Source organism: Periophthalmus magnuspinnatus, chromosome 17 (genome assembly GCF_009829125.3).
Source record: "Periophthalmus magnuspinnatus isolate fPerMag1 chromosome 17, fPerMag1.2.pri, whole genome shotgun sequence".
Classification (NCBI taxonomy): domain Eukaryota; kingdom Metazoa; phylum Chordata; class Actinopteri; order Gobiiformes; family Gobiidae; genus Periophthalmus; species Periophthalmus magnuspinnatus.
In genome coordinates this window covers 19446152-19461857 of record NC_047142.1, presented here as the reverse complement: position 1 = coordinate 19461857, position 15706 = coordinate 19446152, and the positions used below count along the sequence as shown (strand labels likewise).

The 15706-nt window shown below is 37.7% G+C and overlaps 1 protein-coding gene across 2 annotated transcripts in view; it reads right to left on the bottom strand.

The window, feature by feature from the left end:
* skila (SKI-like proto-oncogene a) overlaps positions 1 to 15706 on the bottom strand; it is a 45782-nt gene that overhangs the window by 11935 nt on the left and 18141 nt on the right. For both annotated transcript variants that reach the window (XM_055228488.1, XM_055228487.1), the window contains exon 3: positions 441 to 536. In XM_055228488.1, coding sequence (XP_055084463.1) covers positions 441 to 536 — 96 coding nt within the window. The remainder of the gene's footprint in view (positions 1 to 440; positions 537 to 15706) is intronic.

Below are 15706 nucleotides of genomic sequence, written 5' to 3'. Positions count from 1 at the left end.
CAATTTTATTCTAAATAAAAACTAATAAAAATTGCTTTGAATATGAATTTCCTGAATAATACACCATTTTGACCATTGCTATAACACAATAAATAGTTACATTTGTTGCAGAGAATTGGCCGTAGACCCATCCATTAAAAAAAGTTTGCCCATCAGAAAATACAAAAACAATTGGTTTTAGATGACATTACAATATTTTGTAGTGCTGTAGTCTTTAATTTAGATGGGAACAGATCAAATTACCATTAATCAGCTAAAAATGTGGTGTGAATGGATTATAGTGGCCTTGTTACTAACCAATATAAATTATCAAGTTAAATAACTCCCTTTTGGACAATCTGTTTCCAAAATGTCTTAATATATATTTACTATTATATTGTGAAATCTAACTTCATGACAAATACAATTTTAAACCCTATTAATCTTGTCATATCACTCACCTTCTTAACATGTTCGCTGTCTGATAATTTGCCGCTAGGAGGGCAAATGTCCACCAGGGGCTTCTTAGAGCGGCTCTCCTCCTCCTCCACTGCCTTCTGTAAAACAATGGGAGAAGGACACAATGGTTAAACCTGGGGCAGAGTCTGTAGCCCTATCCATACATCATATTCAATGTAATGATTTGAAACACAAGGTGATGCATCACTATCATGCCACCACATTTTCTGTCTATGAAACTGTCCCCTTATATTGTCTTATTTTCCCCGCTGTTGGGCTTTTCGCGATTGCCACAACAAATCATCCACCTTCATCGGACCCTTGCCTCTGTATCCTCTTAATCATAAATCTCCTCTTTGGTCTTCCTCTACACCTTTAATACCTTACCTTATAGGATTATCAAAAATAAAATACTAGATGTTTGTCAATACTGAAGCTAGTATTGAATCTAGAAACTCTTTTGAACAAGTAAGTACCAACACAAAAAAATTTGACTTTTCCTGAATTGTTTCTTAATGGTCTTGCTCTTTGTCAGAACTACTATAATAATATTACTACTAGCAATATATTATTAAATACATAAATCCCACTTGTTTTGGGTTGAAAATTGCATTCTATTGTATGAAAAACACATCTGAATATTCATAATAGGATCAAAATTAGTATCGAGCCTTTTATGAAAACACAATGTTTGCTAACACATAATTGTTAAGTCGAAACTGTATTATTCAAATTTAAATGCTATCCCAACCATAACTAGATAGGCATATTGGATTATCATCATCAAAAATCACAGCTTTAGGGCCATAAAAATACTGTTTTTCTATCAACAACATGCAGAATTTAAAGTCTAAATTGAATGAGAGAGATCCAGATTAAGATTAAAGGAAGCATGCTGGCTGGTCTGTTTTGCATAATTAAAATGATATACCAATTCTGTCATGAAACGTGGTAAGGTGGCAAGAAACAACAGTGACACCTAGACAAAGGCTTTTTAAATTATGTAAAATAAAGATAGATTTCATCCCAAACTATGATGAATAGCTTGACACTCAATGTTATGTGTAATAAAGCTTGGTAATGTAGTGAAGACTGCTGCAGAGGATATAATGGGTCTATGAATAAAACAGTGAAAAACCCGCATTGGCAAACAACATGGCTACTACATACTTACATACTAGACTACCAATTCAAAAGAGTAAATGCATTTAATATTGCAGGTGCATTAAAAGTCCACTGTGTAACTTTTGTGACGCTTAACTGCATGTCTCAAAGGAGATGTTATTGCTTTGCTTGCATTGTCCCACAGCATGGCATTAAACTTATCTCCATGAAGACAAAATTATGACACCACCACTGTGAGCTACAAGTCAGATCTGTGGATAGGCTACCCTGTTCACACTAGGAATACATGTTTATCAAAGTATATTTTGTGACTGACACAGTGCACCTTCAAAAAATGGATAGTTTACTTGTGTTTTTTGTTGTTTTTTGGGTTTTTTTGCAAAATCGCTTTGAGAAGCTACAAACTGAGTAAACTGATGTTTAACTATGGGAAACGTGTTATACAAACAGTGGGCCGTCAAACAAGGCAACGTAGCATTAGGGATTCAAAGTATAGGAGCACGATGGAGGGGCAGGAGAAGGCACGCAAGGGTTGTGCATGTAAAAACCATGAATAATTGACTTGTTAGACCCTTTAAAATACATATATAAACGTTTATGGTGGGCTGAGTGGATTACAAACAGACAGTATTTTATCGACTGGACTCAAGGCACCGGAAATGGACGAAGACGAATGACTACTCTACCAGTAATTACAACGAGTGTTTAAAAGGCTGGGAACAATAGGACCAAATTACAGAGATAGATGGTGTCAGAACAAGGCTTTCAGCTTTGTAGCTTATCCTGAATTATGCATGTTTTTTCAATTGTTCTATTAAAGGATTACAATATTTTTAAATTGTAGTGTCATATTAGTGTGCGTTTTCAAACCAGGCAATTGATCTAGGCTTCAACATTTTTTCATATAGGCGCTAGGCATACTATTAGCATGTCAGCATTACTGCATATGCCTTATTACATGGACTCAAAAGGTGAGAATAAATGTAAATGTATGTATGCCACATGTTTATGAGAAAAGCAAATATTGTAAATAAATGTGGAAATACCTTACCGCTTGTAAAATTTGTAGTCTAGTGCTAGATGTTGTTTTAAATGTGCATATTTTTTCTAAGCAACTTTGAGCATGAGGCAGGAGACGTAGCCTAAATCTACACAATAGCTAGTCTGATTGACAGCCATTCACTCGTAATCCTCTATGACCAATTGAGAGGCACCATTTCACCTATGCACATCTTGGGATATAACAACTAATCCTTCCTACGCAGTACTACTACTATTACAACAACTATTTCACATCCCCAACTTCCATGTTTTGGCATTATCCCCAGAACATAATTGAAGTTTTAAGCTGATTGACGTGCCCGGGGTTAGTAAGTTTTCCATCTCCACATAATGGCATACCTTCTCCTTATAATCTCGCAGTAAGGACGCCAGCAGTAACACCTATTCAAGCCCGGATGCAAGTCGACAATAACAAATAAACAAGAAAAGCCCTTTGCCGCAAGTGCTGCCGATCCAACTAGTGCGCATTGATGTGTAAATAGGCTATAGGGCCTTATTTACAATGCCATGGGTGAGTAGGCTTGTGCATGCCAATGTAAGGGGCTGCAGCCATATGCCTAACCAGGTGTGTCTGTGCCAGCTACTCTCTCAGCTTACTATAGGACTGCAAGATTAATCACAATCGAAACTGCAACTTGAATACACGCAATTAGCAAATGCTGCAAATTGTTAGCATCATAGTTTTCTACACAAACAACGAAATATCCTGCCTTATTCTGCATAAAACTTACTAACACTGTAGTTTAGATCTGTTCAAACAGGTTCTGAAATGTAATTCTTGTATTAGTTTGCCAGTTCATTTTTTTCCAAGTCTCCTGGATGTGTTCAAAATGTGAACTTTAAACAGAATCCTATTATTAAAACATAAATTGCAAACTTAGTCACAAAGCTTTTCACAAAAATTTTTATTATTTTTTTTTTTTTCTCTAAATCATGCAGCCCTAGTTTACAAGCGCTTTTTTTTTCTTCTTTAAAAGGCAGCACTGCAGCATTGAGAGAGAGGATAGCAAGGAAGAGGGGGGTGGGGGGGAGTAAAGAGAGGAACAACAATAAAAGCACTGCAGTGGACTGGAGGCTACCATTGGATTTGGGCCAATTTACAAACTGGCCATGAGCGGAGAGATGGAAGGGGTCGTTCAATTCAAGTTCCCTCAGTCTTTCTTGGGAAGAATCTGGCACGTACAGGCGAGATGTGGTGGATTAGATAGCAAAGATTTAGCAGAAATGAGGGAGATAATGGGATCAGAGAGGGCTGGATACAGAGGTTGCACTTTGTATTAAGACGTCAATGCAATGAGAAATGTGTATGTGCGCAGTAGTGTGAAAATGTCTCAATAATATCTTTAAACCTAACTAAAGCGGGTAATATTTAAGCTAAATCTGGTACTTTAATAACATTTGAAACACAATAACTGAAAAAATATGATGTCACTTTTACCTACACACACTAACACACACATTTTAGATTAGCCCAATAGAAGTTACTGGGACTTTCTCTGTCTCACAGTCTATAGTCCAAATATTTCGATTGACAATAATGAAAACACTATAAAGAACAACTAATAGAATTTAAAGACATATAATTTTACCAGTATTGATTTTATGATTTAAGATTTTTTTTTATTTTTTTTTGCAAATCGTAACTTTATTGGTTCAAATTATTCCTACACCAGTATTCAGATCAAATTAGAGTAGCATTGAGTATATGATAGTCCATTCATCACTGTGCCCATTCAAAAACATATCTAGACAAACCAAGTATTCCTATATTCTCAAATACAGTGGTCACTTCTATTTTTTTATTATTTTTTTATTTCCACACCCATTTCCCCGATTATAACTTATGACAGGTAACATATCACAACTCTGGCAACCACCATCTACCCAATCTATTTTAGCTTTCTGTTATATGCAACATTTTGAGGACTTTTTCCATTCAAAAGATGTAATATTTTGGTTTAAATTGCTCAACACTATGGCAGAGATCCAAATTTTGTATCATTCTGAAACCCATGGAAATCTGTCAGACTATGATTTGAGCTGCGACAAAACCTAAACTGGCATTATGTCCAGGTCAAGCGCCCCCCTTTTTATGTGTTTGGCCCCAGTCACTGTAGCAGATGCTCTAAACCCTGACGAGACAGCTGACAGCTCATTAAGAGTGTGTGTTAACCCTGTGTGTGTCTGTGTGTGCATATGGCCCATTCTGTGTAATAGTAGCCTTCGTCTCTCTCTCCCTGTAATTCCAGTTTACCTGACAGTTGACAAGCTTAACGCCCACCGCCCACACTCCAACTCATTATCTCCTCTGCTTAGCGCTAACAAACGTACACACAAGGACGTATAGACTGCAACACAACTGTTATTGAACACATCTTCCCTGCCTGATGCCATTTCATAGTGATTTATAAAACATCATCAATTCTAATCTGCAGTAATGAAGCAAATAATTTATCTAGGGAAACCAGTCAACATATATCTCAATGTATTTATTTTTATTGTTACATAATCAAATAATATGTAGTAATCTGGTTGAAATGTGGTCAAATGTGCTAAAATCAAACACAAAAGTACAGAAATATGTAAATGTATGTACTTTTTATTTTTACCGTTTTGATCATTTTCTTAAGATGACATACGTATTAATCAAATTTTGCGTACCTTCAAAACATTAATTTCAATATTATCTTGGTGCCACTATTGCCCTCCTCTATTCTGCTACTCCTAATATGCAGTAATGAAGCATGTATCACATCTCTTGTCTCTACAGACTTGGGCTAGCGACCAAAGGATCCTAGCATGCCCCCCTGCGTCGCCAGCTCTTTGGTTAAATCCAGGGCTAGCCGTGGTACTTAGTGGATTAGCATTTCTTGCACTTGCTCTGGTGAACCCTGGCCTGTTTTAGTCCTAATCATTACCAGCTAACCAGTCTGCCCCGCTACTTCCACTGCCACCCACTACTACTACTGCTATTGCTACTACTGCTACTACTTACACTTTCTATGGACTTATATGGTATGGTTTGATGTCGTATTGTGGAACATACCAGACAAAGCAACAACTCCAAGGAGACCGGCAAGTGTTAGACGTCCCACCAAAAAAGTTACATAGTGCACCTTTAAAAATATACATTAAACAAATCAAGACAAAGTATTGCTGAAAGGGCTTGCCTTACTCTACAACAAGGCCTTTTGTCCCATTATCTCCATTCTTATAAGTTTATAATTTCATAGTAGGGAATAGCTCTGCAAAAGACCTCATCTAACTGTAGCTGGGCACATGCTCTACAATTGTGTTGAGTTTGCCTGTGCTGTCCAATAGCAAACACTACAGTACTGTATGTGTGTACTACCAAAGGCTAGCTCCTATCCCAGTGACACCGAGGTTAAGCCTGCTCTGCCCTGGTCCCATTCAGGTCACGTGGATCCTCCAGATGACTCCAGTCTCAGAAAACACAAACACACATGCTAACCGCGGGCTAAAAATATCTGTGCTGTCTCTGTGCATGTATAATACAACACAGGGAGAGTCTGCCGGCTCCGGCGGACACGCGAAAGACAAAACTGCTCTGCAATGGCTGTGGAAAATGTAGGACAACGAAGGGAAGACATTTTGGAAGCAACTAAAAGGGCAGAAATATAGGGTATGGTTTTTAAATGCAATGGTACAAATGACCAAGTTTTTAAAATATAGTCAAAATAAAAGTCAGTTCCTCGGTTTCTATTTCCTGGTATAGGTACCATTTTGAAGACTTTTTCATTTAGATAATGTAATGTACAGAAGTCTCAAAGAGAGATAAGAATTACAAAATTACAAATTTTACTTTTTTCAGATTTTGAGGAACTGCCATGGCAACAGACACAATTTTTCATCACAATGAAACCCACGGAATTATTTTTTTCAGTCAATTTTAAATAATGAATGAAAAAATATTAAAAATTCAAGTAAATAAATTCCAAACACTAAATACTAACCACTGTCAGACATTTTTCTATTTATCTATAACTTATTTATTTGGATCATATTTTATAAATGTATATACGTATTGCCATAATTGTGTTGTGTTGTAATATTTGTTGCCTTATGTTACAATGAGTCATTTGTAATTTCTAGATTTGAGTTGACAACTACATGGGATATTGGCCCCTCTAACCAGCTAAACCCCACAGTAGTTTTCATTTGCCATAAGCCTTAACCACTCGCATACACACTCACAATATGCCTGATGGCCAGTCTTATCTGGGGCAAGATAAAATGTGCAAAACAAGGCTATGTCGACCTTTCAACTCAAGTGTGGATTTAAAACGCCTTCACTGCAGATGTTTTAGCACATTTCTGTTCACATATGCCCCTGCCCTAACATCAGATGGTGTTAAAACTGAGATAACTGTAGCTTGTGGCAATATTTGTAACATTTATGTAAGGAATCAAATTCAAGTTTATGGCATACGCTATATTGGTTTTAGCAGTTATAGTAGACATTAGTCCAGTTTAATTTCCTATTTCCAAATGACTACATTAAAGGTGCACTATGTAATGTTCCACTTGCATGTCCCCATTGCTTTGCCTGGAGTGTCTCATACTTTGACAATATACTTGAAATATATGCATTCTTACTATGAATGTGCTCACCTTTCCACAAATTTGACCTGTAACTTGGCCTTATAGCGTCAACTGCTTGTCTGCATGGTATATTTAATGCCATACTGTGCAATATTACATTGAGTGCACCTTAAATTGAGCCAAAGTTAGCTGTAGAAAAGTAGAAAAGTATACACACGATAAATCATATAGACAATCTGAATAGCTGTTGTATTTAGTCACTTAAATTAGATGTTTACATAGAGCAGTGGGTGTCCATGGACAGTGGAGGCTGGAGTGCCGCCCCCTCTCCTCCCTGTGCTTCTCTATGGGGGAAGTAAACAGGCTTTATTTGGGTGTTCGTTCTTTCAGACTGCACGTTTTACATGCCTCACAGACACACAGCCTCAGTCCCGACCTGTCTGCTCCGGACCGCATCCTGTTCTGCTCAGCCCCTCAACTGTGTCAAAGATTAAAAGATAGGCCACTGGAGTAAATAAATAAGGCTTCATGGTCATGATGAGGTAATCTGATAAGCTACAACTCCACTCCTATGCACAGCTACTTTTCCATTTGCTAATCAGTGTGTTTTTATTTTATGACTAATTTCTTATCATCTTAATGTAATGAAGTGGGATTAGGTATAGAATTGTATGACTATAGGCGTCATAATAACACCACCATAACAACAGCTTTTCACAATTCATAATGAACAAAGCCTTAGTAACTACTCACTTGGGGTTGGGAGGTAGAAGCAATTCTCATTTGTTCATAATGACATTCTTGATGCTATATTAAGGCTAATTAAAGTGCAGTTACTAAAAAGTTTCATATTAGCCTGTTTCAAAGTAGTAAAGGACAATTGTATGAGACATTGGTGCTGGGGAAAAGTGTATTTTTACTAGTGAACACATTCTTGGACACCCATATATTTTCCACTTAATTCTTTTTTTTTTTTTTTTACTTTATTTTCCTGTATTTTTAAAGCTATTTTGGTCATTTACAATCACATCATGGTTCTGCTTGTATATATATTTGTCATTACTTTTGTCCTATTTCTATTAACAGCTTGGAGTTAGCTATTAAGACACTCCCAAACAGATAAGGGGAACACATGCGGAGGCGGGTAGTACTCAGTTACATGTACTTGAGTAACTTTCTAAAGAAATTATTTTTTTCAGAGTGCTTTTCTATCTTCTTCTATTTTTGTTAATGAAGTAATATTACCCTTACTTGAGTAAAAGTCTACAAGTGACATAAGCTTTATGTTGACAGTAAAATGACCTGAAGCTTTGTGTTTCTTTCACTGTTTGTCTCCTTTTGTTTCTGTCCTTTGAAAATACCTGACTTTGTGTATTATTTATAAATCTGATGTCCTAACAGATACTCTTTAAGTTAGTCTTATCTGAGTTGAACTTTTCCCAAATATTTTTTTACTGTTACTTGAGTATTTTCTTGGACCACTACTTTGTACTTATATTTGAGTAATATTATTTGGAAGTAATGTTACTCTTACTTGAGTACAATGTTTGGCAACTCTACCCAACCCTGAGCACCTCTGGTCAACTGTACAAGAGCTGATCCAAATGCAGTTGTGTTCTAAGTAAATCCCTTTCATTTTTAGCATTTTTGTATTTTGTAAATGGCTTTCCTGAAAACATTAAAAAACATAATTGAAAAACACATTGAGACACATGTTGTATATTCGATTGTAAACATAAAAGACCAGAAGGTAACTTTGACAAATGGCAGAGTGCGGTAGAATAGTAGTGTCTTGTTGGTGGTCCTATATACACAAACACAGGGACCTTCACAGCATTAATCCAATAATCCATTTATCCAGGACTGGCAGCTCAGTTTCAGTCAAATCAATAAGAGGACACAAGGGACGGATAGAGTCAAGTGGTGCGTTTAAAGACACTGTATTTTTGGGTTTAACCAGCTCTGATTAATTTATGAATACAATAAAGAACCCATAGTCACATTTTCTCATAGTTTGCCACAAAAATAAATACCGGTAGATGAAAATCCACACTATAACTTAACAGAAACACTTACTACATTGTGAGTTCATTTTAAAGGAATTCAAATTATTTAGACCTCATAAAAGTGCTGAAACGAAATTATTACAATCACTGGATCTGTGACTGTTCACTTGTAGTTTCAGCTAGCCCAGACTGTTAGCCATTTAGTAATTAATGCAATTTACTATCAAACATTAACGATCTAGTGTCCTAAACATGACCCAGTGGCTATTGATGTTTAAAAAAGATAAACAATGTGTAAAACTCAACTAAAGTGGGACTGGTTTGGCAGGTGTCCCAACAGGTGACACAGGGCACCAACAGACACAGACAGCAGACAGGATGGCACTTTAGTAATCCCTCTCTTTCTCTTTCTCTTTCCTCTGTCCTTGTCTCACTCATTGTCTTTCTCTCTCCTCTCCTCTCTGTTTTGTTTACTCCTCTTTCCCTCCTTCTGTACCTGCTTCTCTTTACTTCCCCCTCTCTCTCAATCTTTTTTCTCCCATTCACTCTCATCCCCCCTTCTCTCTCCCCTTTATTTCTCTTCCTCTTCTCCCTCCTCTCTCTCATTCTCTTCCCTTTACCCCTCCCTGTTTCTCTCTCTCCCACTCTGTCTCCTTCACCCCCACCCCCTTTGTGTCTCCTCTCTCTCTTTCCCTCTCTCTCTCTCTGTCTGTCCCTCCCTCTCTCACACACCTGTTCCTCCTTGTTCCCAAACACAAAAACAGCCCAGACGGGATCGAGATAAGGATCACTGCAGACACCATGAGCAGCCATGCCACCGTCACATTCAAACTGATAACAACCGGAGTCTTCTTCCCCGAAAAAAACTAAAAACAAACTTTGGCTCTAGGCCCAGAAAGTGTCCCACGCAGGCACTGGTCTAGACGCTCTTTATCACATGCCTTACTTACGTTAAGAAGTTTATGTTTTTGCCAACTGCTGCCAAGACTGGTAAACTATCTGTTCATTATGAATTAAGTCTTTGTTCATGAGCTTAAAAGTGTAGTTATTATAAAGTGTTGCCAGTAGTTGTAGTAATAGTAGTAGAAATTATTGACTATTTTATTAAAAGTACAATTTGAACCTACATGTAATTATTGTAGTTGGGTTAAGGGCAGGTTGCCATTGAATAGGTTTTGAATTCAGTTTGCACAGTGATGTTTTGTAGCCTTCTATAAAGCAAGTTGATAAAATGCTAAATATATGATTACTTTTTTAGAATATTTTCCCCAAAAGTCTATAGTGGACCTCTTATACATCTACTTTTCTTATAGTTTAAAGCCACAGTAAGTCACTTTTAACCAAAAAATAGGCTAAAATAAAAGCATGTTGTTGTTGCTTTTCATCACTGACAAACATAGAAAAACTTGTGTCCTTACCGTGAGCTGGCTTGCATGTCCACAACCCTGACTCATGTTTATTTCCGTGGAAATGTTATTCCTTTGGCAATTATCTTCCACAGCATGGTATAAAACTTTTATATTTCCATGGAGTGCTTGATTTCCATGGAACTTTTGATTTCCATGGAATCATGCAGGTGACGGGTCAGTGCCATCTCCAGAAAGTTGCGTACTGTACCTTTAACCTTTAATAGTAGCTTAGATTCATTTTGCTTAGTCCAAGTTTAGAATCATTTTGGAATCTATAAAAATGTCCCCTGAAAACCACATACAAAAATGAATATATAATGTTTTCACTATATCTGTTGTGAGATGTTTTCAAATCTTTGGTCTATACTCTTTCAAGACTGAATAATTTCATCGGCACCAGTTCAGTTTGGCGCTTAATCGATCATAACTGCGAGACTATAAATCGGAATACACTGTCTATCATTTATATAGTGCAGAGAGGAGCTACAGTCAGGAGGAGGCCGACGCTCCACATGAAAGCACGCTTCTTTAAACGCAGCCTGATCAATATTCCTATTCATTTCAGCCTTTGCTCATCTCTCCTCTCATTTCACAGTCAAATCCCTATGGACCTCCTCTCTCTCCTCCTCCCTCGCTCGCTTCATCCCTGGTCTACCTTACATACATCCATACACAAGCTGCCTTGCCTGTAACAACGTTAGTTCATGAATAGACAAATTGTTTGCCTTGAGTATAGCTGGCCGGGCCACACAAGGTAAAGCGAAGCCCACCCCCACACACAGCAAACATGCATTATCAATTCAGTGCACAAGGTCCTTCACTACGCCCGTGCTTGCGCCGTATTACACACCACTACATGCATTTAAAGGGATGTATACGGAAAAAGGTTAATCTCGGAGAGTGCAGGCAGCATTATGTGGACAGCACAAATATTACAGAAAATGGGCTTAAAGGACATGGAAAGAGGTAAAGCGAATGACTCAAACTTAAAATAAACACATCCGTATTCGCTTCTTAAACTGGTGAATTATAACTAGAATTTTTATTTATTTATGCATTTTTTCTATTTTGCTACATCTACTCTGTCCATATATGGTGTTTTGCCAAATAGATTATAAGAATATTAAAATGGGACTAAACACCTAAACTCTAGGGACTCTACTGACTATGGATCGGTATGGTACAGTATTAGACTTATTTAGACTTATTTAGAATGACAAAATTTGATGTAACAATGACTACAACTCTTGAAAAACAAAATTAGATGGACAAACACAAAAAACTTGAAATACAAGCTGTCTGTAAGTTACAGAAATATGTAAACCAGGTCATGTAGAGTTCAGAAAGACTAGTCACGCAACAGCGGTTCAACAGACACTTTCCCCAAAGCAAAGTTATATGAGACACACAAAAAAAAACCCCGTCTGAAAACACTCTGTTGACATGTCCACACAGTCTGAAGGAGAGAGGAAGTTTGACAAAGGCATCCGTGCGCATCACTGCTCGACTGTAGCCACATGCCGCCCTAGACCTCAGGATATCACTGGAAAATACTTACCAAAGCAACAGGGTGGGATAATGTGTATTAAATATGTTATGGTAAATAGTAGGTCTAATACACATAGCATCCATAAGTTGACACATTTTAATAATTACAAATATTTGAAGATTATTTAGATTTTTAGTGTTAAGTTTAGCGTAAACCTATCACATATTTATTTGCTTATACCAAAGGTTTTTAAATGGTGTACAAGAATCCAAAATTTGATAGCTGGATGTTTTTGGATACAGACCAATTGGAAATGTATGTTTTGTGATTAGGGATGCACAAATATCGCTGCCAATCCAGAAAAATTATCTGGATTGGGTATCAAATTTTGGCCTAATGTTTCATACAAAGCTCTTCAACAGGTACCTGCTGGATGAATAACACAATTGGATACATTTTGTAATGAGTTTACAAGGCTAGTATCGGTTAATATCGACCAAAAACCAAAGTATCGAAACTGAAAAGGTTAGATCGAAGCATCCCTAATTGTGATTTTAATTAGGTTTACGATAAATGTTTATAAGTAGGATTCTATTCAGAGTGCATGTTTCAGAGAGAATACAAGATTTTTCTATAAAAGACAGGATATTTTGTTCTTTGGAGAAATAATTGCAGCCTACGCAATTTGATAATTGCGCCAACTAAAACTGCAATTTTTATTTGTTTGTGTTATATTGTGTAGCCCTAGTTGACGGTATATTGAAAATGATGTCAAATTTAACATATTTCTGTTCATGCAATGCTCAAAGAAATTGATATGCATACAGGTTGTAGGTTTAGATAAATAACTTTAGTTGTGTGACAAAATTGAAAATCCTGGCACAACAAATTGAGTTGAGATATCTCTCAGTTTATATGATTGGTAGGATAATCCCCAATGTCATTGCCATCTCTGTCTTTAACATAGACAACTTGCCCATCAAAGGCCTATAGGCACCGCACTGTGTATGCAAATAAACTTCTTAAATCAAAAATTCTTTAAGACGCTATATGGCGCATGACGTAATTTACACTAATAGAGCCGTGGTGCAGAGAAGCGTGGAGAGTTTGCAGACGCACGTAGCTCGTCCCAGGGGTAAAAGCAGTGAGAACCAGGCCAGTGGGTTCTTGTCTTGTCTGGAGATTCATTTATTGTGTCTAAAAATTAACTATGTGCAATCTCAGGGGGAGTGTGCTGTAAAAATATGACACAAACATTACAGTGGCAATGTTGAATACATAGAAACAGACTATTCTTGCATGGTGAGGTCACAGCAGAAATTACCCAATTTGCAAGTCAAAACTAGGGCACAATAAAAAAATGGCCTAAGTCAAAATCTAGAATACAATGGAGCTAAACCAGGGCTATACCAAGCTAGAAGAGCTAGAAGAGAATTGTAGCAAACCAGGTCACAAGACATAATTTAATCATCAGCAAATAAGAGTAAAAACAGGTCTAAACCAGGACTGAAACAGGTCTACGCAGAACCAAATTTTCAAGCTTCTGTCAGTCTACTGGGACTAAACCCAGGACTAACCCAGGACTAAGCTAGGACTACAGCAAGACTAAACGAGATTTGAACCAAACCAGTACTAAACCAGAACTAAACCAAGAACTAAACCAGGAGTAAACCAAGACTTAACATGACCTAAACCAGGCCCACAATTAAAGCCCACAGAAAATTGCTAATTGCTAAATCTCATACAAAATCAGGACCTAAACCAAGACTAAACCAGGACTAAACCTGATCTAAAACCAGTATTAAAATCAGGACTAAATCAAGATTACAAAAGCAGGACTAAACATGGCTTAAACCCAGGACTAAACCAGGACTAAACCAGGACTAAACCAGGACTAAACCAGGACTAAACCAGGACTAAACCAGGACTAAACCACGCTTCCTACCAACAGCCATACAGATGAAAAGCAGGCATGTATTTTCAGTCCTGTATTTTCAGACACAGACTGGTGCATGGAGGCAGGGCAAGGGAGAGGAGCTGCGGAGGAATAGCGTTGCTAAGCAGACTGTGACTCCACCATCACTACTGAGAAAACACAAAATGGAGACACGGCCTGACCCTCTGCTGAAAACTACTGCTACTGCATGTTCCACAATACTACATTGCAAGGGTATTGTGATGGTGATGTTAACAACTGCTATTTCAAAATTTAAAGAAGTAGTTTTACTGTAAGGATACTATAGTAAAATACAACATATGTGCTTCGAGGTCAAGTGCTGCAGACAAGTAATAAGATGGATCCCAACTGATTATAGTATAAATAAGTATATATGTAAATAAGGCATATTGTTTGTTTAGTCCTGGTCTAGTCCTGGTTTAGGTGATGTTTAATCCTGTTTAAATCCTGTTTTATCTACAGCTATTCTCTGTTCAGATTAATAATGTTAGCGGTTTAGTAAATGCTTTAAATTTAGGCTTAGGTATTCCAAATGCTGTTATACTTTTGCATTTGTCAATCTCTACAATCGTTAATTCTGTCCTAATATTTACATATATACGCAAGTCAATTAAAAGCAATAGCCAGTGTAATTAAAATAGATAAATTAAGTTATAAAATTTCAATAGTAGTTTTTACATATTAGCTGTTTTCCTGCATCTACAGTTCGTTGCCTCCCTTACACCATAATGCACCCATTTAAACCTTTTAAACATACTGTCTCTGTAGCAGACAGTGTAATGTGTATGTTAAGAGTGGTCTGAAAGCTTTCTGCCTCTCACTGCTCGCTAGGTGGCCACATATCGATCAGACGTTTGTTTACTTCTTGCACATGGATGGATGAAGGGGGGGATGGAGGAGAGCAGGAGGGAGGGCTGTTCTGCTCCACAGTGCAGCAGTAAATGTCAATGCCTTCACGGCCTGGTGTGCTGCAGGGCCAGAGGGGAGTGGGAGGGCAGGGGGCAGGAGGAGGAGAGGGTTAGTAGTTTTAGCTAATATCAAATACAATGATAAAACGTACCTGAAGGCTAAAAGTAAAAGGGGAAATAGGCTGAAGCTACTGCATTTGAGACAAACCTGTAAAATTACTTTTTGGATCAAATGCTAATATATCTTTGGATTAGGGTGAGAGGTAAAAAATACCACTACTACTACTACTGCTACTATAGTTCTTATCATCAGGTCATTAAGCATAATGTGTTACAAGCTTCCCTTAGTTTCAAAATTGCAGTACATGATATTTCGATAACTATAAATTTTCCATCGCATATGCCGCTGCTCCAGACATGTGTAGAAGACAGAAAGTCAAATTGCAGTGCTCTGGTCTGTTCTGCTGGGAGCCTACTTCATACATATTACATGCACCAGCTTGTTTGAAGCCCCCTCTGCTGCTGCTGCCTCTGAATGGGCAACTGCTCTACACTGTCTTGGGCTCTCACCCCCTCCCCTCCCCTCTTCCCCTTCTCCCACTTCCTTCTGTCTTCCTCACTCCTTCTCTATCCCTCCTTGTCTGTCTCTCTCTTCTCTCTTACCTTCTCTCCCTCCCTCTCTCCATCCCTCGCCCCTTCCCATTCTTCTCTTCTCTCCCTCTTCCCTTTATCACTCTCTCTCCTACTCT